The sequence below is a fragment of the Pygocentrus nattereri genome, chromosome 29 (genome assembly GCF_015220715.1).
Source record: "Pygocentrus nattereri isolate fPygNat1 chromosome 29, fPygNat1.pri, whole genome shotgun sequence".
In the NCBI taxonomy this organism is placed as follows: domain Eukaryota; kingdom Metazoa; phylum Chordata; class Actinopteri; order Characiformes; family Serrasalmidae; genus Pygocentrus; species Pygocentrus nattereri.
Genome location: NC_051239.1, coordinates 9845924 through 9869627, shown reverse-complemented (window position 1 = coordinate 9869627; position 23704 = coordinate 9845924). Strand labels below are relative to the sequence as shown.

The 23704-nt window shown below is 39.6% G+C and overlaps 1 protein-coding gene across 3 annotated transcripts in view; it reads right to left on the bottom strand.

The window, feature by feature from the left end:
• prkg1l (protein kinase cGMP-dependent 1, like) overlaps positions 1 to 22991 on the bottom strand; it is a 57118-nt gene extending 34127 nt beyond the window's left edge. For 2 of the 3 annotated variants that reach the window (XM_017696265.2, XM_017696266.2), the window contains exons 1-5: positions 22849 to 22991; positions 21776 to 21961; positions 18988 to 19105; positions 16599 to 16765; positions 12105 to 12218 (exon numbers count right to left, since the gene is read on the bottom strand). In XM_017696265.2, coding sequence (XP_017551754.1) covers positions 12105 to 12218; positions 16599 to 16765; positions 18988 to 19105; positions 21776 to 21956 — 580 coding nt within the window. In that variant the 5' untranslated portion in view covers positions 21957 to 21961; positions 22849 to 22991. The remainder of the gene's footprint in view (positions 1 to 12104; positions 12219 to 16598; positions 16766 to 18987; positions 19106 to 21775; positions 21962 to 22848) is intronic. The other variant, XM_037535974.1, reaches the window with a different exon arrangement.
• Between the last annotated feature and the right edge of the window lie 713 nt (positions 22992 to 23704).

The following is a 23704-nucleotide window of genomic DNA, read 5'->3' as shown; positions in this document are numbered from 1 at the left end:
ACATGGTTTCAGGCAAATGTGTGGTGTTTAGACAGGCTGTTTGCACAATGTTAATTAATTTAAGTTCGCTTTCCTTACTTGTTAGGTACATTAGCCTTGAAGCTTCAGTGTAAAACAACACCAAACATGTCTTGGCTAGTTCACTATATTTAGGGTTACGTTGTGTAAATGTGATTTTCTTCTTTTAAAAGTAGTTTTCAAGGGCACCCTCAAGTTGATCAAGAGGGAGGTCCATCCTAACCATGCACCTAGACGGAGACCAACTACACATTCTTGGGCTCTCTTTTATGGATGGCTGTGGCATCACTAGATACAAACTCTTCACCCTTAGAGGACTACTTTTTAAAAAAAATCTTAGCAAAAATTCTAATTTACACAGTAATTGGCCGTGCTCTGTCTGGGTGGGTAGAATGGGCCTCCTCCTCCCCCTTCGCTCAGCACAATGTCAGTTAGCTTATACAACAGATCTGCCTGTAGCGCTCTTGTTGCATTAACAGCAACATATTCTATAAGATGTGGTGGTGCTTCATGTGTCTTAGAGGTAGCCCATGTCAGCCGTCCCCCCCTTCCAGCTTCGTAGCCTGGTGTGACAGGGGGAGACCTAGCTAGTGGGTGAAATTAGCCGTGACCTAATTTAGTCTTTAAAAAAAGGATTATTTTATAATTGTGCCGCTGACTGCAGTCAGACACCTATTGATCCAAATGATGAGGAACTTTCGCAGTATTATCAGCTGTGGTGGATTTTAAACTGGGACACGGTCTAATGGACATGAAGCGATTAGACCTGGGGGTGTACACCTGGCTGATGATAAAGCCAACAGTGTGAAATCCTTTCAGCTGAGAAAACCCAAATACTAAGTTCATCGTTCACCCTGACCTTTGTAGCTGCTATTATGAGAAAGGCAGGGCAAGAGACAGAAAAAGACAGAGGGAGAGGAAGAAAGAGAAACACAATTTCAGGTTGTCACTCAGGCCATGGACACAACAGGGTGCTGAGGAAATAGATTGAGAAATTTTTCAGCATGGGAATGGAAAGGGGCAAAAAAGAGAGAAAAAGACAGTGAGAATTGGAAGAGGTGATAGACTAGAAGATAAAAGTGCCAGACAATCAAAGTCGACATTCAGAAACTAAGGCTATACAGAGAGACAGAGTGACAGAGAGAGAGAGAAAGAGAGAGTGAGCGACAGAAGAACTGACAAATCTGATAGTAATAATATGCATTTTAAATATGCAGTATGCTTTATTGTGCAGAGTTCATTTTAAGTATGCAGTATCCATCTATATGTAGTATGTAACATGCATTATTATGCAGTATGGAGTATTGCATAGTATGCATTTTAAATGTAGTATGCATATAGTATATTTTATGTATTTTAGGCATGTAGTGTGCATGTATAGTATTTAGCATGCATTCATATATAGTATTGTTTCTAGGATGACTTTTCAGTAAGTAGCATGCATCCATAGGTAGTATGCAAGTAGTGTGCATTTTACATGTACAGTATGCACTTATTTATAGTACTATGTGCACCTTTACATACACATTATCTACATATTACATCTGCATAATACATGCATTTTAAGTATGTAGCAGGCATCTGTTAGTAGCAGGTAGTATGGATTTTAAGTATATATTATGGATCTATAAGTAGTAAGTAGTATTCACTTAAAGTATGTTTAATTCATCTACATACCACAAAATATGTAAATATCACATATGTAGCATGTATTTACATCTAGTAGAGAGTATGCATTTAAAATGTGCATACACTACATATAGATTCATGCTACAATACTATTCATGTATGTACATCCTCCATAAAGATGGGTACTATATTAATAGTAGTCACATGCAGTATGCACTTTGAGTATGTCATGCATCATTATGTAGCATGCATTTGATGTATATAGTTTGCATTTTAAGTATATACTATGCATCTGTATGTAGTATGGAGCACACATCTATATGCAGTATGCACTTTATGCATTACGCATTTGTATGATGTCTGTAGCGTGCATTATTATGCAATGCCTAATATGCATTGTAAGCATATGCATAGTAAGTAGTATGCATTATTATGTAGTATGTCTGTACTATGCATTCAAATGTATGTCATCACCATATTTAGAACACTTAGTATACATTTAAAATACGTAGTATGCATCTATAAGTAGTAAGCAGGGTACATTTTAAGTATGTTGTGTGCACCTGCATACTACATAATATGTACACATCAAATATGTATTTTAAGTATGTAGCATGCATTTATGTTTAGTAGATAATATGCATTTGGAGTATTTACATACTGCTTATATACCAAGCATAATATTGTCACGATTGGCCCCTCCCTGTCCTGTCCATGTGCTTGTGTTATTGTGTTTACTTCCCAGTCCTGTCCATGTGCTTCTTTGTTTTGGTTTTTAGTCCGGCCCCTTGTTTTGTGACTCCACCCCTGATTGCTCCCACCTGTTTTCCACCTGGGTCCATTTATCCCTGTTTGTATTTAAGCCCTGTGTTTTTCTGAGTTTCTTGTTGGTCTTTGTTTGATCGTGTTTGATGTTTGTTGGATGTATGTATTGTATTCTCGTGTTTGGTTCTTGTTTGAGGTCCTGTGTTGTTTATCATGTCTTCACCCCGATCTGTTCATATTGGCTGTTTGAACCTGGAACGTTTTGACCATGACCCTGGATTTGCCCAAAATAAAAGTCACTTATCTCAGCACGTGCGTCCACCTCATCGCTCCCCACCATTACTACATAGGTGCACTATTAGCCCCCTTTTACCCTGTTCTTTAGTACCTTGTCTGTGCAGGCCAGACAAGTTCTTCTATACCAAACTCGTTCATGAAATTGTCCAAAATCTCTTGGTCTGCTGAAGCATTAAGAGCTCCTTTGACTGGAACTAAGGGGCCAAGCCCAACTCCCGAAAAACAACCCCACACCATAATCCCCCCTCTACCAAACTTTACACTTGGGACAATGCAGTCAGTCAAATACCGTTCTCCTGGCAACTGCCAAACCTAAGCTTGTACATCGGATTCCCAGCCGGAGCATTGCACTTGGTGATGTAAGGCTTGGATGCAGCTGCTCAGCCATGAAAACCATTCCATGAAGCTCTCTACGCTGTTCTTGAGCTAATCTGAAGGCCACATGGCCTACCACTTTATGGCTGAGTTGCTGTCGTTCTCAATTGCTTCCATTTTGTTATAATACCACTGTGGTATTAAATTATATTATATAATATATTATAGGTGGAATATTTAGTAGCGAGGAAATTGGACTCATTGGACAGGTGGCATCCTATCACGGTACCACGCTGGAATTCACTGAGCTCCTGAGAGCGACCCATTCTTTCACAAATGTTTGTTGAAGCAGTCTGCAGACGTAGGTGTTTGGTTTTATACACCTGTGGCCATGGAAGGGATTGGAACACCTGAATTTTAATGATTTTGATGGGTGATTGAATACTTTTGGCCATATACTGTATGTAGTATGCAGCTATATGTAGTATGTAGTATGCATTTGAAATATGTAGTATGCATCTATATATAGTATGCATTAGAAGTATGTCGTACGCATCTCTATGTATGTAGTATGCATCTATATGTATGTAGCATCTATAATTAGTGTATAGTATGCATTTGAAGTATGAAGTATACATATATAATTAGTGTAGCATGCATTTAAAGTATGTAGTATGCATCTATACATTATGTATGTATTAGAAGGTTAAGGCAGTGCAAGATAATAATAGTAGTCACAAAAATATTGATGCTTCGAGCACAATTTGGACATGTTCACTGTGTGGTGTACTTACTTGGGTTGCTAGTTATTTAGACATAAATGGCTGTGTGTGACGGCCATCCAGACTGAGTTGATGCATTGTGCGGCATATGGTCTGAGCACTGACAGGCTGACAGGCCCACTTCTTCAACCTCTGCAGCAATGCTGACAGCACTCATGTGTCTATTTTTTGCTAACCCTTAGATATGACGCGGAACATGTGGACTCAACTTTGAACCGCTGTATGACCTTGGCCACCACGCTATCTCTCAGTTTCAGGGTGTTAGCAATCTTCTTATAGCCTAGGCATCTTTGTGGAGAGCAACAGTTTTATTTCTCACATCCTCAGAGAGTTCTTTGCCATGAGGTGCCATGATGAATATCCAGTGGCCAGTGTGAGCGAATTGTACCCAAAACACCAAATTTAACAGCCCTGCTCCTCATTCACACCTGGAACCTTATAACTCTAACGAGTCACATGACACCAGGCAGGGACAATGACACAATTGCGCTCAATTTGGACATGTTCACTGTGAGGTGGACTCACTTGTGTTGCCAGCTATTTAGACATTAATGGCTGTGTGTTATTTTAAGAGGACAGTAAATCTGTACTGCTATATAAGCTGTACACTGACTAAGTTATATTCAAGTTTCATTTCTATAGTGTCGTCCCATGAAAAGATACAATAAAATATTTGCAGAAATGTGAGGGGTGTACTCACTTTTGTGAGATACTGTATGTACATGTATTCGACACAAAGCACAAACCACTGAAATGATAAGCACAGTAAAGTGGAGGCATCTTGGCCCTGGTTCAATTTATCCACAGTCTATTGGAAAATTGCATTGCATTGCATTGACCCCTCCTCCCTCACTTCTGTTTTACTTTCTGCTTCTTGCCCTTTTCTCTGTCACTTTCAATTAGAAACACAGGTCAAGGTGGTGCCCACAGCTCAGGGGAGAGAGAGAGAGAGAGACTCTGGGAGAGTGACTTCTCCATAACTCAAAACCCTCTATGGGGCATCCACCTCAGGAAGGAAAGGAGCATTAATACATCTCTCTGTCAGTGTGTTCTCTATACAGGCTCAGATAAGGTAAGACAAGGACAAGAGACAAAGGACCTACTGTGACAGCCTTAGAACATGGCCTCACCTTGCCTGACTTCCTTTAAAACAAGATCAGACAGCGTTTCCTAGCCATAGAGCATACTGAACCCCACAAGCAGCTCCTCGTCCTTCAGTGATCCTTCTAACTAATCTCTCTTAGAAATTGATCTCCAGTGACCACTCGAGTTGGGTGATACCACAGATCTGAAACTGAGTAACACATAGGCTAGAAACTCACCATCAGTAGGTAATTTTAAAAGTTCTTCTTTAGTATGTAAAAAGGGTCTATGTCTGTTCACCAACCTACTATTGTAAAACACAGAAATGTGAGTGCTAATTATGGAAATTATGTGAGTCTGGCTAAAGCATGTGTTTATGCTTCTATATGCAGCATAGTATGCATTTTAAGTATGTAGTGTGCATTATTATGCATTAAAACATGCATTTAAACATAGTATGTAGTATGTATTTTAAATATGCAATAGCATTTAATGTAGTATGTACTATGCATTTAAATGTAGTATGTAGTATGCATTTTAAATATGTAGTACATTTTTAATTTAGTATGTAGTACAGACTTAAATGTAGTATGCATTTTCAGCATGAATCATGCATTTAAATGTAGTATGCAGTATACATTTTTAAGTAGTATGTATTTAAATGTAGTATGTAGTATGCATTTAAATGTAGCATGCTTTTGAAGTGTGTAGCATGCATTTAATGTACTAAGTTTGTACCATGCATTTTAAATATGTAGTAGCATTTTAATGCAGTAAGTAGTATGCACTTAAATGCAATATGCATTTTAAATATGCAGTAGCATTTTAATGCAGTATGTAGTATGCACTTAAATGTAGTATGTATTTTCAGTATGAATCATGCATTTAATGTACTAAGTTGTAGGTATTTTAAATATGTAGTAGCATTTTAATGTGGTATGTAATATGCGCTTATATGTAATATGCATTTTAAATATCCAGTAGCATTTTTATGTAGTATGCACTTAAATGTAGTATACATTTTAAATATCCAGTAGCATTTTAATGTAGTATGTAGTATGCATTTAAATGTAGTATGCATTTAATGTAGCATATTGTATGCATTTTAAATATGCTCCAGTATTTTAATGTAGTATGTAGTATACATTTTCATCCATCCATTCATCCATCCATTTTCAGTATGCGTTTAATACAGTATGTAGTATGCATTTAAATATAGTATGTACTGTGTTTTGTTAATTTTAGGTACACAGTATGCAGTATATTATGCAGTATGTAGTATGCATGTTTAGCATGTAGTAGACATTATGATGCAGTTTATGATAAGCAATTAAATGTATTATGCATGCATGTACCTGCATGTACAATCTTGTCCTACACATTAATTTCCTACTAAAATATATATTAATGTTACTCACTTGGTATCAATCATTTATGCAATTCTCAAAAGTAAACATCAGTATTGTAAGTAGTGATACTTAAGTATAAATTTGAACATGCTCAGAGATATTTACATTCATGGCATTTGTAAGACGATCTTATCCAGAGAGACTTATAATTTGATCATTTTTTTTACACAGGTAGGCAAAGCTAGTGTTAGGAGTCTTGCTCAAGGACTCTCATTGGTATAGTGTAGGGTATTGTACCCCAGTCTACATCATAGAAGACAGAGGTGTTATCCACTACACTACACCAACCACTCAACCACTAGTGACCGCTCAACGTTTACCATACAGTCCACCTTAGCATTCATGAGGAATATCATGGCCTAGCAATGGCTTAGCAACCACCAGGAATAAAAGAGCAATAGATTTGACAAGGCAAATTAAAAATTCAGTAACTTTCCTCACCTGCTTACTGGTAGCAATAACAGCTGTGGTCTGTGTTGACAGCAGAACAATGACTAAGATGGGCATAAATGCGTGTACATGGTATGTAGTTAACATTCATACTTGAAAACAAAACTGAGTGCTGCAATTTCTCATTAGGTTCAATGGGCTTTTATTCTTTATATTATTATTTATATATTTAAGCCAAAAAGTTAAAACGTATGTATGTTAATTACATGTCAATTTTCCATTCAATTTAAATACATAAATCCAATGTAAAAAATTATATTATAATTTATGTTTCTCCATCATGTAAGTTCTCAAGTGCTTGGAGGATTTGCGCAGTTCTTATATCACATTTATGTATTTGTAAAGAGTTAATAGCACCTTCTGTGTATTGAACCCTGTTCTCACAGCACAGTTACTTAGACTGTGTAAACACTGTGTAAATTCACAAACATTTACTGTCGTCCCAACTGTATTAAACAGTATTTGCTGAGTCACATTACAAGACACATGTAAACTTTAAAGTATAACATGAAAGAAAGAAATAAAACTTCATAGATTTGAATATTAATGGAATGCATATTTATATATCATGCTTTACAATAAATCTCTGCCATTGTTTATTTTATCTACCTTTTGTAGCCGTTACCATGACAGCAGACCTAGCAAGGATGCTAGCTAGCTAGTTTGTTGGTGTTTGTCTAGAGCTTCTCTAAAAATAAGCAAAATGAAACATTAATATTTGGTCAGAAACACTGAAAAACACAAATGAAGTTAATGCGCATTCACGATTTCATTGCAGTTGCACTGAATAATGAAGGATGGCAGGAGATTGTAAAAATAAACAGAGCTGTTTCGTGTCCACCATGCCAGCTGAAGCAATTTAGCTGGTGGATGATGCGTTACCTTTTACTATTGCACATGTGCACTGCCGCCTAATAAGATTTAATGGAAAAATCTAATAGATCTTATACAATTCAATTACGTCAGTATTGGATTTATCCAAATGGAGTTGCTTCTAATAAATATAAATAAGTATATTTTAATGTTTTCCAAATAAGCTTTAAGTAAAAGATTTGCTCTAATGTTTATGATGGCCATAAATCATTTTTTTGAGTGTAGTTTGTCCAACCTAGCAACAGTTGCCATGAAATAATGCATGATATGGTTTTAAATATCGTGGAAAAAAAAGGCTACGATTTCTAGATGCACTTGACATAGACGTAAATTCTGAAGTTGACCCTTTATGTACCTCCATGCTTACACTTTAACATCTTAGTTATTGTCATTTGCTGGACTACTGAAACAATATGGTTAGCTCCTTATGGACTGAGCTCTATATATCACGTCCTCCTTGACCTTTAAAAACAAAAGATTGAATTGAATCAGCCGGTATTCTGGTTGAAAAGTGGCTGCCTGGTCAGTTCTGGGGACACTGCTGTACATTGCAGTGTGTTTCCTACTTTAACACATGTGAGTCAGCTCGCGAAGGGCTTATAATTACCTGATGAGCTGAATGGGTTCTGTTAGAGCAGAGAAACCATTAAAATGTTCAGCACTTGGAGTCTCCAGGACTACTATGCAGCCTCCGTACCATCTGCTCTTTCAGTATCCAAGCTCTCTCATTTTTTTAAAACACAGCCAGGCAACTGCTTACAGCCGCATGATGAAGTGTATGTTTTCTCATAATCCTGAAGCCGTTTTGAGCTAAAGGCTTTTCGCTTGAACGCATTAAATATGTTTCTAAGAAAAATACAAATAGTGAATTTTAAATGTAAGCAAGTCGTCTACAAGTCCACTTGAAAAGCATCTCGGGTTGCTCTCAGAAAGAAAGGCTGGAGTGTGTAAAGTGTGTAAAGAGTGTGGCTAATAAGATGCTAAAGAACTTTAGCTTCATCAAATTTCTCGAGTCAATTGTTTCATTTGTGCGTCATGTATACTTAAACCTCTGAATGTCAGACACTGCTTGATTTTCAATATATTACAGTCATTCACTCTTCAGTGCCAGCTGGTCCACGCCTTGTTTTGCAGACAAGACCTGACCATGGCATCATCTCATGCAGCTGACCGAATCAGGCAGCTCCTTAGGCTAAGAGCAGTTGCTCTGGTGTCCATGTAAGGCCAACCCCAAAAGATCAGCCAGTCTATGTCAACTGCCTTGAAAAACAAAGTGGACTACTTTGATTGAAGGCCAGCTGCATTTTCCTTTTCATTTGAAAGAAGACAAACATCCCTGACTCAGCCATTCAGCTAAATGGCATAACATTAGCATGGATTGTGCTGTTTGTATATAGTATTATCTGTGTTTTTTGTGTATTATTTGTAGCATACCAGCATAACGGTTATGACAAACTCATAGCCTGTGGAAGAATTCCATCAGGGATACTGAATAAACTGATATAACATCCATTATTAAATACACCTGTTTCATAACTACAGTTATGACCTGTTCACCCTGGACATGTTAATATTAGGTATAAAAGGGGCCACGAGTTTTAGGGCTATTTTAGGGTTATAGGTTAAATAAATAGTTCTAAATAGGTAGAATACACAAAAGTGTTGGGTTAGTGTGTCACACCCAGGAGCTTTAACTTATTGTAACTTGTGGGTTACAATAGACCTAACTAACCAGGGCCCTCCTGGAATGGGGGCCTTCCAAAACCTTTATGTTGTAGCTCCACCTTGGTGGTGTATAGTTAGATGCTGCAGCTCTTTTGTTTATGCTTTGTATTATTCTTTCATCTGTCATCACTCCTGACCACACAGTTGGGTAATTATACACTCACTGGCCACTTGCTGCTAGTAAAAGGTTGGACCCCCTTTTGCCTTCAAAACTGCCTTAATTCTTTGTGTCATACTTTCAACGATGTGTTGGAAACATTTTTCAGAGATTTTGTTTATCTATTTGAGTTCCTGTTGCCTTTCTATCATCTGGAACCAGTCTGCCCATTCTCCTCTGACCTCTCACATCAACAAGGCATTTTCACCCACACAACTGCTGCTCTCTGGGTATTTCCTCTTTTTCGGACCATTCTCTGTAAACACTAGAGATGATTGTGCATGAAAATCTCAGTAGATCAGCAGTTTCCAGCCCATCTGGCACCAACAACCACGCCGCGTTCAGAGTCACTTAAATCCCCTTTCTTCCCCGTTCTGATGCTCGGACTGCACTTCAGCAAGTTATCTTGACCACCTCTACATGCCTAAATGCACTGAGTTGCAGCCGTGTGATTGGCTGATTAGCTATTTGTGTTAACAAGCAATTGTACCTAATAAAGTGGCCGGTGAGTGTAGGTTTTGCATACAGATCCCTGCTGGTGACATCCTGAATAAATATGGCGATGACTTAGCAAGGCATGGCAACAAGATAATTAAGTCGTGGCCACCACTTAGTAAGGCATGGAAATGAGATAATAATGCGTAGCCATGATTTAGTAAGGCATGATTTCATTCCCACGCCTTACTAAGTTGTGATATATATATAACCCATGTGTTAATAAGTTGTGGCCATGCAATATTTTTATTTATATGGGATGTTACAGGCAGGGCTCTGTTGGTGGACCACTCTCAACCTCTGATTAGTGGGGTTCCTATGGTGGTGTTTTTCCACCGACTGAGGAGGTAGACAAGGGATGATAAATTGCACAGTAACAGATGGGCTACAGTCAGAACGTCTAAACAATGTGCACCCATATAAGTGCTAAAAATGGCCAATGAGTGTAGATACGATATTCCTAATAGTATAATAATAATATTATTATTTAATATTACTATATTAAAAGTAAAAATGTTTAGGCACTATATGTAATGCATGTATCACATGATTGACAGTGTTCTACAGGCTGTGGGATGAGCAGAGGAGTGAAGCAGATGGCGGATGTGTTCGGAAGTCTGGTGTGTGTGTGTGTGTGTGTGTGTGTGTGTGTGTGTGTGTGTGTGTGTGTGTGTGTGTGCACACTCTGTTTGGGAATGTTCTGGAAGGTTGAGAAGGTTTTGACTTATCTTTGATTTGAAATTCCATTGATCTCCCCATGCCACATCAGATCAGCGCTGATGGGAATAATCTGCAGCTCATTGTGAGCTTTCACACAGCTCACACTGGCACAGCATCTCTAATGTGTGTGTGTATGGGGTGTTTGTTTTTGCACATTTTCAGGACAAACATTCTAGTAAAACCAGAGAAAAACAGGACTAGCCTACAGAACCAACAAACAAACAAAACGGTCCTGGATTTTTAAATAACAAACACTGCAAGTTGCTTTTTTTTTAATAAAATAAAAAAAGAGGAAGACAATTTGTTTAGTTTTTGGTCACTAAGATTAGGATTAGAGTTAGGTTTAAGATCAGGCTTTGAAAATTTGTATGAAGAACATGTATGAACAAGCCAAGCTATTTCATTTCAAATTATTGTATACAGATTGTTCCACCAAATTGGTTCAAAGTCATTTCAAACACATTTTGGACTTTGACTGACTTGGACTTTAGACTAAAATCATTTTACTTTCAGTGACCCTGTATCTCTATCTTGAAAAAAAGGACTAAACATTCCATTTTGTCACTACCAAAACAATCCTAACAGTGCTGAAACTTTACCAAATGTTTCAGTATTGACTGTTTCAGGAGTGACAATCTTAGCTGATTTAGCAGAATTCAAACTTCAGAATTCATACCCAGCACATGACTGGCAAACACAGGTATGAACAGTGGCACACGCATAAAATCTTAATAGTTTTCATTAAAACGCAGAACAGTTTACTTAACTGCAGAAAATGTGTGTTTCAGTAGTGAATCATATTCTTTCAACTTCGCACTTTGGATTTAAATAGTTCAAAACATAATTCTCATATCTGTATATATACATCCATCCATCCATCCATCCATCCATCCATCCATCCATCCACTTTCTAAGCTGCTTCTCCGTCAGGGTCGCTGGAGCCTATCCCAGCGGTCATCAGGCGGAAGGCAGGATACACCCTGGACAGGTTGCCAGTCCATCACAGGGCAGAGAGTCACTCACACACTCACACCTAGGGGCAATTCAGCATGTCCAATTGGCCTGACTGCATGTCTTTGGACTGTGGGAGGAAACTGGAGAACCCGGAGGAAACCCACACAGACACGGGGAGAACATGCAAACTCCACACAGAGAGGACCCCGGTCACCCGGCCTGGGAATCGAACCCAGGCCCTCCTCGCTGGGAGGTGACAATATAAAGGCCACCTGGTGTTTTAAAACCATGCAAAAAATGAAAATCCACAAAAAAAGAGGTTTGAATTCTAACAGCAACGATACTTACTTGAGATGTACTATTATTACAAATACAGTACTGTGCGTGTGTGTGTGTGTGTGTGTGTGTGTGTGTGTGTGTGTGTGTGTGTACCTGTGACAGTATTAGTGCAGGTGTGGTTATAAAGCAGAGCCAGTTCTCCACAGAGTGTCCCCGCCTCAATGATGTGCAATTTCTGTCCGGCTCTGGACGCCTCCAGCTTCCCCTCTGCAAACACACACACACATTAGACCAGTGCCCTCAGTCTCAGGTTTGTTGCCAGGGGCGACAGGTGTTGAGTGACAGATTAGCTCAACTGTCACAGATTACAGGCAACATCTCCAAAGGCGACACCACGGAGACGAGAGCTCGGCAACCAGTGGCGCCACGGCAACCTGTCACACCGAGGTGGTGTGTCACGGTCCACAGTGCTGATAACCACTTTAGTGACAGCGAGTAGATCTCTGCCTTTAACACGTGCTTTATTCCTCTATTTGTATCTTGCCTCAGAACATCACACACTGAGATTATCCCCCTATTTTTCCCTCTATTCTTCTCTACTCTTTTGCTCTGTTCTTCGAAACAGGAGCACTGCGATCCTTGTGGCTTAGAGCAGTCAAGGAGTTTGAACTGTCATATGCACGGTGTGTCAAAGAGGCCGTATCCTACACTTGTATTATATTTGTTTGCTGAGGTTCACTTATTATGCTATGATGTGTGGGTTTATGTGCATTTATGTGCTGCTGTACGTGTGGATTTATGTACAAAATCTATGTGGGGAAATAAGTCATCAACATGTGAAACATCTTTTTATTAAACATTTCCAAAGTAGCTCTTCACATGAAATGTGGATCAGATAATGGTGTTAACAGCTGAACAGCTGAAGAAATCATAACATTTCAATCCAGTAAAAAAAGTTAGGTGCAATAAAGTGGAATGAGACAGGAACACTGTATTGTACACAATAAGAAAAAGCTGTAAACCAGCTGATAGTACTAATTATTTTGTCAGTTGCGTTAGTTCATGTTGGTAGGTTAGTACTTGATCTCTTTGGAAAAAAAAGATCTTTGAATGCAGGTAAACGACATCATTCATCACAAAGGTGTCAAAGAGAGGCAAAGAGCGCTCTCACCTTTATTACAGCTTCTGTTCTTTACAGGAAACTCACTTTCAGTTTTTCAAAGTCAAATGTGCAGGGATATTTTTTTACACACCCCAAAGTTCAGTATTAGGCCCAATCCCATTTCTTATTTTCACCCCTAGTCCTTGTTTTCGAGAGTCACCCTAACCCCTTGGAACTGGGTAGTGGTTGAAATCTTCCCTACGAAATGAGACCCTTAAATAAAAAACAGCATTACTTCATTAACAGCTACTAGTGCTGCTCTGTGGGCGACCCTGCCAGTCTGGAGGGATAGCAGACAAGGGAAAAGTGCCGCAACCTCAAAGGGGTAATTTTACAGGAGAAGGAAAAAACATACTTTGCTTTGTCAATGGAACCAGACTTCTTGGGCCGTTTCTTTTGGTCCATTCATCATGAAATTTTTAACAAAATGTAAAGGGCAATTTTGAACTATGTCAAAAACTGAAAAACGAGAAAAACGGAGATACAAGGTTTTGTTCCGACAGCAGAGATATGGGGCTGAAAGTTAGCAATACTGCTGCAGTAAAATAAACAAACCAAATGGTAGCAGAAGTCTAATACAAACATTGGCTTGTACTACCTGAACCTGACCTCCAGAGACAGACAGACAGCGAGAGAGAGAGAGTAGACAGTGGGTTATGTATTAAAGATCATGGGCATGTCAGTGTTTGTTAGAGGAAAGCTGCACTGCTGATAAATCATTCAAACTAGGCCTTAGGCAGTATCAGCTTCACTGTGTGTTTGGGGTAATGAGAGTTTTCGAAGCAGAGGGGTAACGATGTAAAACGCGTAGCGTCACATCTCAAAAGTTCAAACGCACATCTGATGAAATTACTCTGTAACACTGGTCACAAGGGGCCTTCAATAAGGGCAACAAAACTGTGCTTGTATTTTACATAAACAATGCACATATTATTATATGTGACTTATTATATTACATCATATTATATTATACTACTATACTACTATACAAGCTGATTGGTTGAGAGGTGTTCTAACCGTGCTCTTATTTCACCATAACATCACAGGTTTTTCACAAACGCTGTATCACTCTGCTGAGACGCTGTTGCTAAGCAACGACTTTGACGGCTAAAGGAGACGCTCAAGCCATTTGAACCTTTTTTACTTCTTACTTTGCCACAAACAGAAAACAGACACTGTTAAGATCACATTTGACCAACAGCCGATTTGGTCCGATTCTGAAGATGAGACGCCACTAACTTCCCAAACTGTCATCACCACTGAGCAGCTTTTCAGTCAGCAGCTGTGACACAAGAACAGCTAAACAACCTGGAATCAGCCAGAAATGAACCAAATACCATTCGCAAAACATGTAGTCTCGTCTTCAGAGTCTGACCAAATCAGACTGAGCCACAAAACCGATGCAAGAAAAAAACTGAAAAGCTGCTCAGTGGTGATGACAGTTTGGGAGTTTAGTGTAAGGAGCTGGAGAGCGAACTGCTGACTGTCCAGCGAGTGAGCGGAGTTCGTTACTCTGCCATAGAAACAAGCTGCTTGTTAAGGAACTATAATTTGAGGGAAGGATCTGTGAACATTAAAACAGATTACATGACACATTCACAGCCCAGTTTATTCATTTCTTACTTATTTAACTGTTGTATAAAAGCAATAGAACACTCAAGGTTGTGTGGTGCCTCGAATAACATCATGGCTGTGATGATCTATGGCGACCAAATCACAGCCGGGATGTTATTTCGCAATAACGCCCTCTCGTGTTCTATTGCTTAAATATACATCAACTTTCCAAAGTTTGTTAATAAACATCATCCCTAGTTTCAACATGTCTTGGATTTAACGCAAAACATGCTTCTATACTCTAAGAATAGCTCCATTAGTTTTCATTGAAGTCCCTGTTACTGAGTAATAAGCCTTAGCAGGAAATAAACCTGGAATGTTAAGGGGTTAAAGGACTGACAAGCAGTGAATATGGCATGGAACTGGCATGAAGGCCAGAGAAAAATCTTATTTGGACAATTTTCCCATTGCTGTTAATACATCTGAGCAGTCAAAACATGTCTGGTCACTTCTTTAGTTTTGCCCTGGAGCTACAAGGCTGATTCATCTAAACACATAATAGAAAATAATATATTCCGCCAATTAGTATCACACTTTGGGTTACCAGACACTTTTTCAGCCATCCATATATAACATATATAATATATATAACAAATAGTCTTTCTTATGTGTTTTCTAGGATATGCAGTTAGCTATAGAAATTGACAGAAGTACATTAGCATAGCTAGAAACAGTGGTCAAAAGTATCTGAATTTTGTTTATTACTTTGAATAAATAAAAAAGAAATAAAAACAAACAAAAATGCACTAGAACAGGGGCCGTCAACATGAGGCTCTGGAGCCGAATGCGACTCTTTTACTGCTCTGTTGTGGCTCCACATGAGAATAAAAATAACAACAAAATAAAGCTCTGCTGATTGTTGTAATCAGCAGTTTTAACAGTTTTAACAATCAATGGCCTAAAATACTGGAGTTAATGTATAACTGCTAATTCATCTTTGCACCCTGAAAGTTGGCATGCAGACTGCTGGTGACCATAGCAACGCAGACAACAGCCTCACTTAGCTAGTAGCTGACGAAACTGAAAAGAGAGAGACTTAAGATGAACATACCGAAAAAGTGCTTTTACAAGAAACTGTTCTACTTTCATGGAAACGTTTCCTGCTAGAGATTTGAGAAAAGTGTCTATAGCTGAGCTAAAGCTTAAAGCAGAACAAAGTAAGTCTGCGTTTTTTGTTAATACTATTTTTTAGCCTATACTAGCACATTAGCACATTCTGAGACACATTTACAGCCAGGATGGTAACACGTATATGAAAAGTTGTGGCTCCCAATGTGTGTCTGATTTTTACTGAAAGAACAAAATGGCTCTTCTTAATATTTGGGTTGCCAACCCCTGAGCTAAAACATCAAAACTGGACATCTGAGATGTTTTATGGACTGATGAGTCTAAATTTGTAGTTGGGGTTATTTGGATTGTGAGAAGTAGAAAATGGAACTGACTTCTAAGACTTCTAGATGACTTCTTGTGTAGACTGAAAGCAAGTTTCCTGAAAAGAATGGAAGCTGTAATAAAGCCAAAGAGTGGACACACTAAATACTGCAAAACAGATCTTTAGTTCTTGAGGCTTCTGGGTAATTTTCTGTCAAAGAACAAGTTGATAAAGCAAGCTGAAAAGGGAAGCTTTTCCACTGAATGCCTGCTTTAACTGGAAATGAAATAAATGAAGGGTGGTCTCTGACTTCTGGAGATCTATTCTGTGTGAAGCTAATTGATGGTCTATACATTATTATTACATGTCCAGTGCAAAATTAAAGAAGACACTGAACATGTCTGATTGTGTTCAGAGGAGGGAAAATGTGTTTACATTTGATTTTGATGCACTGTTGCCAGTTTCCATCTTTCTTTCCCCCCATCCTCCAGCTCCCTACCTTCCACTATGAATGTGTGAGACGCCTCCTCTCCCTCCTGAAAGACTTTTGTCCCCTGGCCAGCTGTGGTGGAGTAAGCGCAGTCCACCAGCGCCAGCAGCTGCTCTCTGCCCACAAACCTCAGCCACTCGTTCTCCATCAGCGCCGCCTCGATCACTCTCTGAGAGCTTGGAGACAGAAAGTGACAGAGAGAGAGAGTGAGAGAGACAGAGGTGGAGCGATACACACTGTACATCAATAACTCAGTGTCGCTTGCATGGCCTTTGCCTTTGCTCGCCTCTGGGCCAGCGTCAAAACAGACTAGAAAAATCTCAGTTCAGCGTCCAACACTATTATCAACCTCTGCTCCTCCGTGTGGGTGAAATCTCGAGGCGCGGCTATCAGAGGTGGAGAAGCCCCTGAGGCCACGGCCATATTTCACACAAGGGAAAGAGAGACGAGAGCCAGATGGAAGCAAAAAAATAAGAGGATAATGTAGAGATGGGCAATTTAGCTACTTCTGCCTCCCAGATATCCTCATATTTAAATAGAGAGTAGGCAAGTTGAATCTCCTGATAAGAACACAGGAACCACTTATCAATATATCAATAATTACTGATAACAGCTATGAAGCAGAATTTATCACTTCATTTCCTTCCATTCTGAAGTCTGTCATGCAGGGAAAACACCATCAGAAACGTGTTTTTCATGCTTGTAGTTTAAAATTCAGTCGTAAAGTTTGATGAGGTCTTTTCACACCCAATAGGTTTTTCATGGATTTAATGCACTGAAACCAAGTGCACTCAAGACTCTGCTTAAGGCTGAAGTACTGAGCGAACGGCCTACAAGAGCCACCGTGAGCTCTGATGTAAAAGACAGTATTAGTGTCCATATTTCTGCCTTCAGAACTTGATTTGTCTTTGCTTTGCTTGTTTCTGTAATATTCAGACTCAGCTTCATCGCCCCCATCTGGTAGAAGTGGAAACGGACCTAGATATAACATATAACATAATATAACATTATATACTTAATATAACGAATATAACATTAATATAGCAGCATATTTAAATCATATAAAAGTCAACATTTATAAATTATTTTCTCCCATTTCATCAATGTTTCAATACGGCTTACTGTCCCAGCTCTGAATATTTAATGCTGTTATGAATATGGAGTCAAAACACTCCATAAAATAATAAAGCAACAAACCACAAAAGGCTGTTCATTACAGATTTTTGGGTTCAACAAGCGTTTTACAGAACCTACACTTACAAATAACCTACACTTTTACCCATGTTGATGGAAGCATGTGCTTCTGTGCATCTGTTTTTATCAGCATGACAGGAAGCTTTTGTTTGTGAAGCGAAACATTAGCGACTCTCTAGAGTGCAAGAATGTCGTATCTAAAGAAAATGAGATAATCTGCCTGTATATTACACAAAAACAGTGATTTCAGCCATAGGTGATCTTTTCCCCTCTAAGCCGAGCTGGTATCTCAGCCGTCAGTAGTCAGAGGTCAGGCTGTCGAGACTCCACTCAGTTTTTACCCTCAGTCAGTTTTTAGGACGATGCTGCACTGCTCATCACTAACATGTTCCAACTGTGTCAGCAATCAGGTTAGGGGCGTGTGTGTGCGTGTGTGTGTGCTCGTGCACGTATGTATGTGTGTATATGCATGTGTGTGTGTGTGTGTGTGTGTGTGTGTGTGTGTGTGTGTGTGTGTGTGTGTGTGTGTGTGTGTGTGCTGATAGTAATAAATAGATCATTACTACTACTACAACTACTACTACTAATAATAATAATAGGGCATGGGTTTGATTCTCCGGCTGGGCAACCAGGTTCCTTTCTGTGTGGAGTTTGAATGTTCTCCTCATGTCTGTGTGGCTTCCAAAGACATGCAGTCAGATGAACTGGACGTGCTAAATTTCCCATAGTTGTGAATGTATGTGAGACTGTGTATGTCTGTCTGCCCAGTGATGGACTGGCAACCTGTGTGTGTGCGTGTGCACATATGTGTGTGTGTGTGTGTGTGTGTGCGCATGTGTGTGTGTGTGTGTGTGTGCGCATGTGTGTGTGTGTGTGTGTGTGTGTGTGTGTGTGTGTGTGTGTGTGTGCTGATAATAATATAATAATAAATAATAATAAGCTTTTTTAAATTTCATAAAGTGAAACTCATTTCTTAAGCTTCGTTCATTCTTATTGAATATTTATGTCCTTACTCCCTTATTCTAAATGAATATTTAAATATTTATGATCATATACAAAGAAATATTTGAAAAAGAAAGTACTGCTGCAGCCCTTACACACTTCCCCCTGTTAAAAGGTGCTGTTATGTAGAGGTAGAAAGAGATGTGGGCTAGTAGAGAACAAAAACAAATAAGAGTGTGAGAGAGTAAGTTGATGGACTCACTCTTGGCTCTTGCTGTGGATCACTGGAGGGTTTTGTAAGAGCAGTTTGGGGTCCAGGTCTGTAGGCTCTGTTACCACAGCTCTTCTCTTTGCCCTTAATGAGGGAGCCCGGTGCTGCCCTACAGCATGAAAAACAGAGAGCACGAAGAACTTTCATTGACTGTTACAGCGCTAGGTCAAAATATGGGGATTATGAGGTATGATTTGATAAAAGGCTGGTGTTTTTTGCATTTCTCCTCAAATTAGCCACGTCCAAGTATATCCATTAGTCAGTTCTCCTCCATCACGCAATACCACCAAGCCAGGAGGGTAAAGGCCAGCATAGGCTTCCTCCAAGTTACATGAAGCGCTGCCACATCATTTCCAAATGCAGCTAACATATCGCTATTGGACAGCTAGACTCCTAATTCTGTTATACCAGCCTGTGTTGGATAGCACTGTGCATTGTATGAGTGATAAAGTAGAGTGAGGACCACGCTGCCCAGTGAGCCAGGGCAAATATGTTCTCTTGGGCCAAATCCCATTTCAGTCCTCACCTCTACCACTTAGCCCTACTCATTCACGTCTAGGGGTAGTGTATCCTGATTTTATTTGGGATAAAGGGGTAGGGTGAAGTGTTATGGCTACATGTTCCTCCAAATGGAGGTTTTTCAGAGACACACTCTAAACAGAGTAAAGAAACAACTGCTAACTGGCAAGATGGCAGCGGAAGCGACCAAAGAAACCCACTAATGTGAGTATTTTCACTGTTAAAAATGACAATAACCACTGTATTATCTTAGTTTAATGTCGTTTCAATGTATTATGATCTTTTTTTCATAACAAGCATAAGAAATGTCTAGTATGAATAATTGAGTTTAGCTTCATATCACTGAAGAATTAGGAGTGGATGATAATAAATAATTGACCCCCCTCTTTGAAAGCATATGATATCCTAAATGTAGCTAAAGCCCAGCAGTGAAGAGCTGAACTTTATCCTCCTCTGCTATCACTGCAGACTGGCAGGGTCACCTACAGAGCAGCACTAGTAGCCTGTTAAAGAAGTAATGTTCTTTTTATTTTTTTATTTTGCAGAGGAAGATTTCAACCACTACCCCTTGTGACACTCGACAACAAGGGGTAGGCGTAAAAATCAGAAATGGGATTGGGCCTTGCACTCCTTACGGATGGCTGTGGCATCACAGAGAATCAAACTTGTCAAGAAAGTCAAAGCGTAGATGGTCGCACCACTCAGGAGATCCGTAGTTTGCTGTTATTAACCCATTCAATGTGAACTAGAAGTGCCAGGAGGAAGTCTGTCAAAAGCGCCGATTCTACTTTCAATCCATACCCCATTTGCGTTTGTGATTAGAAGAAGTGTTGTTTTATTATGATTTGTATGATTTAGAGCCTCGTTTTGGAGAAGAAAACACATCAGGCCGCTGAATATAAATGGAATGTAAATGTAACATTAATTTATAACATAGCTATGTAATTAGTTACATATTTATACAATTACTTATAGCAATCTGACAGTAATAACTCTAGACATCGAATGGTTAACAGATGTGGTGGTCTTGGCACTGTTTGTGCAATTTGTGATTGGGTTCTTAAGAGGACACAGAAGTGAGCGCGTCAGTGGCTTTGAAAATGGAATGGAGTAATGGAAAAATTCAATGGGAAACATAATTAAACCATCAAAGGCAACACTTCTCTCTGTGATATTCTCTTCAATACAGGCCTTGAGGAGGGCAAGTCGGAAATGTCCTATGTGCAGCAGCCTAAAACCTTAGCTGGGGGCTTCGATTCAGCATCAATTCCACCTGCACCTGTTCTTCAGATACAGCTCAATACGCATCAGTACCTTCTCTGCCTTACATTTTAAATGTTTACCTACTTGGTAGGCAATACAACTCAAGGCTGCTCCAAAATCACAGGCCAATTTGCATTTGTGCGAAAAATACCCATTTCAAATGTTCCAGGACTATAATTGCCTGAGCTCCCCAAGGTCTGACAATGTCAACATATTGTCAAAGTAATAAAAAATCTAAAAAGTGCCATGAAGACAGCAGATGTCTTTTACATGGTGTGAAATTTGAAAAAGACTAACAAAAATGCGCCAATAAATACACTTAGAATAAGAGTCCTAGAATAAAGTCCTTTGACATTAACTTACAATGAATGTTAATAACGTTGGTAACACTTTACTGTTGGATTCATAATGCTACGTGAAAGCCATATAAGCTTGTCATCACAACTGACATAACCTTACATAAATGATTATAAACGCTTATTCCAATAGGCATCATCTGTCATAAAAGCTGCTTTAACTCACTTTGATCAAAATCGGCAAATGTAACCTTTACAGCGAATGACATCTATTGGACTAAGCATTTATAAATATTTATGTAGGGTTATGTCAGTTGCCATGACATGTTTATGTAGGTGTCATGTAGCCTTATGATCTGTACCCTTCAGTTAAGTTACTGTTTTGGAGATACGTATTTGACAGTATGTATAAACCTGAAATGGTTAAAGATCACTGCTTTCCTATTTATCTAACTAGCTTGCATTTACCCGCGAACCCCATCCATTCCATCACTGTTATAAAGAAGTGCAGGTGTGAAAGTGCATGTCTTGATTTGTAGAATCGAGAATCGAGAAAATGAATGCATGGAATTGACTCTTGGAATTGACTTCCATCACTTGGAATCAAAGTCGAGGGTATCTAGCCTCAAACAGTCCTAACTGGGATTCTGCAAACCGCCTAAATCATCTCAACAACTGCCAAACAGAATGAAGTTGGCTACCTGTGGACGACCCAGGAGCACCGAGAGTGACCCGCAGACGGTCCAACTCTCCCTGCAGGCGGCGGATCAGGTCATCTTTGGCGTCCAGCTCCAGCTCCAGTTCATCAATCAGAGCATCTCTCTGCCGCAGCTCTTCAATCTTCAGCTGGAGCGCAAACTGTAGATCTCTGAGAGTCCCCATAATGCCTGAAAACAAATAGATGCTAATCAGAACTGAGCTACTCTCCAATGAGAAAGTAATGCTTTGAATTAAAATACATCATTTACAAAATATAATAACATCACTTTGTCTTGCAGCTCACTTACTTTGGTGATTACTGTATTGATTTATTTTGTTCCTGTGAAAATTACGTCCATTTTAATGTAATTCATAAATACATAGCAAATGTCTCTCTCTCTCTCTCTCTCTCTCTCTCTCTCTCTCTCTCTCTCTCTCTCTCTCTCTCTCTCTGTGCTCTGTATGTATGTGTGCTACAGAGGAAGAGAGAGCGGCGTAATTAGCCTGTATAGCCTTAAGTCATAAAAATGAAAGTCTCATTGAGAAGGATGTAGCCTACTTAGAGAAAAGAGTAAGATTAAAGACAAAAAAGTAGTGAAATCAGAAGAAATTTCAGGCTAAATGTCATCTGCTACATTTCCATATAAAAAAATCATACAGAAGCTTCTGACCTCTGACAATTCATGTGAAAGCATTTTCTTCTAAAAATTCAGACTAAAGTATTTTCTTTCTGAAAATTTATACTGAAAATTTATACTGAAAATTTATACTGAAGCTTTTCACTGAAGCATTTTATTTTGAAGATTTATACTAAAACATTTTCTCTTTAAAATTCATACTGAAACCTCACACTAAGGCATTTCCTTAGAACATTAAAACTGAACCATTTTCCTCAGAAACTCACACTGAAGCATTTCCCTCTGAAGACTCCAGGCTGCCTGTATTTCTCTCTGAAGAATACTCTGTGTGAAAGCTAAGGGTAAGAGAGACATGCAGAGCTGGAAGAAGCATCAGTGCTGACTGTGATCTGTAAGTTGAGGAAGTAAACGGCTGAGATGCGGCGTTAAACTCTCACCTGTTCAGAAGCGCAGAGCTGGAAACAGTGCTTCTCTCCGCAGTGCACGGTGGATCTGAGCTCCTCTACACTCGCATTGTCTCCTCTCTGGCTGAGAGTGAGCGAGTGAGTGAGGATGAGACCGTTGCACGCACGCACGCGCACACACACACACACACACACACACACACACACACACACACACACACACACACAGTCTGCTGGGAGAGAGGAGTGTGTGAATAGAGGACTGGTCAATGCAGAGAGAGCGAGAGAGAGAGAGAGAGAGAGAAAGAGAGAGAGAGAGAGACAGAGAGAGACAGAGAGAAAGAGAGAGAGAGACAGAGAGAGAGACAGAGAGAGACAGAGAGAGAGACAGAGAGAGAGACAGAGAGAGACAGAGAGAGAGACAGAGAGACAGAGAGAGATAGAGAGAGAGACAGAGAGAGAGAGAGCCAGAGAGAGACAGGGGGGTAAAGGAGACAGTGAGAGGAGAGAGAGAGAGAGAGAGAGAGAGAGAGAGAGAGAGAGAGAGAGAGAGACAGACAGAAAGAGAGAGACAGAGAGAGAGAGAGAGAGAGAGAGAGAGAGAGAGAGAAAGAGACAGAAAGAGAGAGACAGAGAGAGAGAGAGAGACAGAGAGAGAGGGGGGGGGTAAAGGAGACAGTGAGAGGAGAGAGAAAGGTAGAGCGGAGGCAGAGATAGAGAATGGAGAGAGGGGTAGAGAGAGAGAGAGAGAGACACTCATTGTTATCTTCACTTCTCAGTGTTAGCCTGTGTTATGGTTACGCAATCTGTGCTAGAAGGCCACTTGTAAAGTGTGAAGGGATTTTTCAGGAACATGCACAGCTAACAGGCACTCGGCGTTATCCAACAG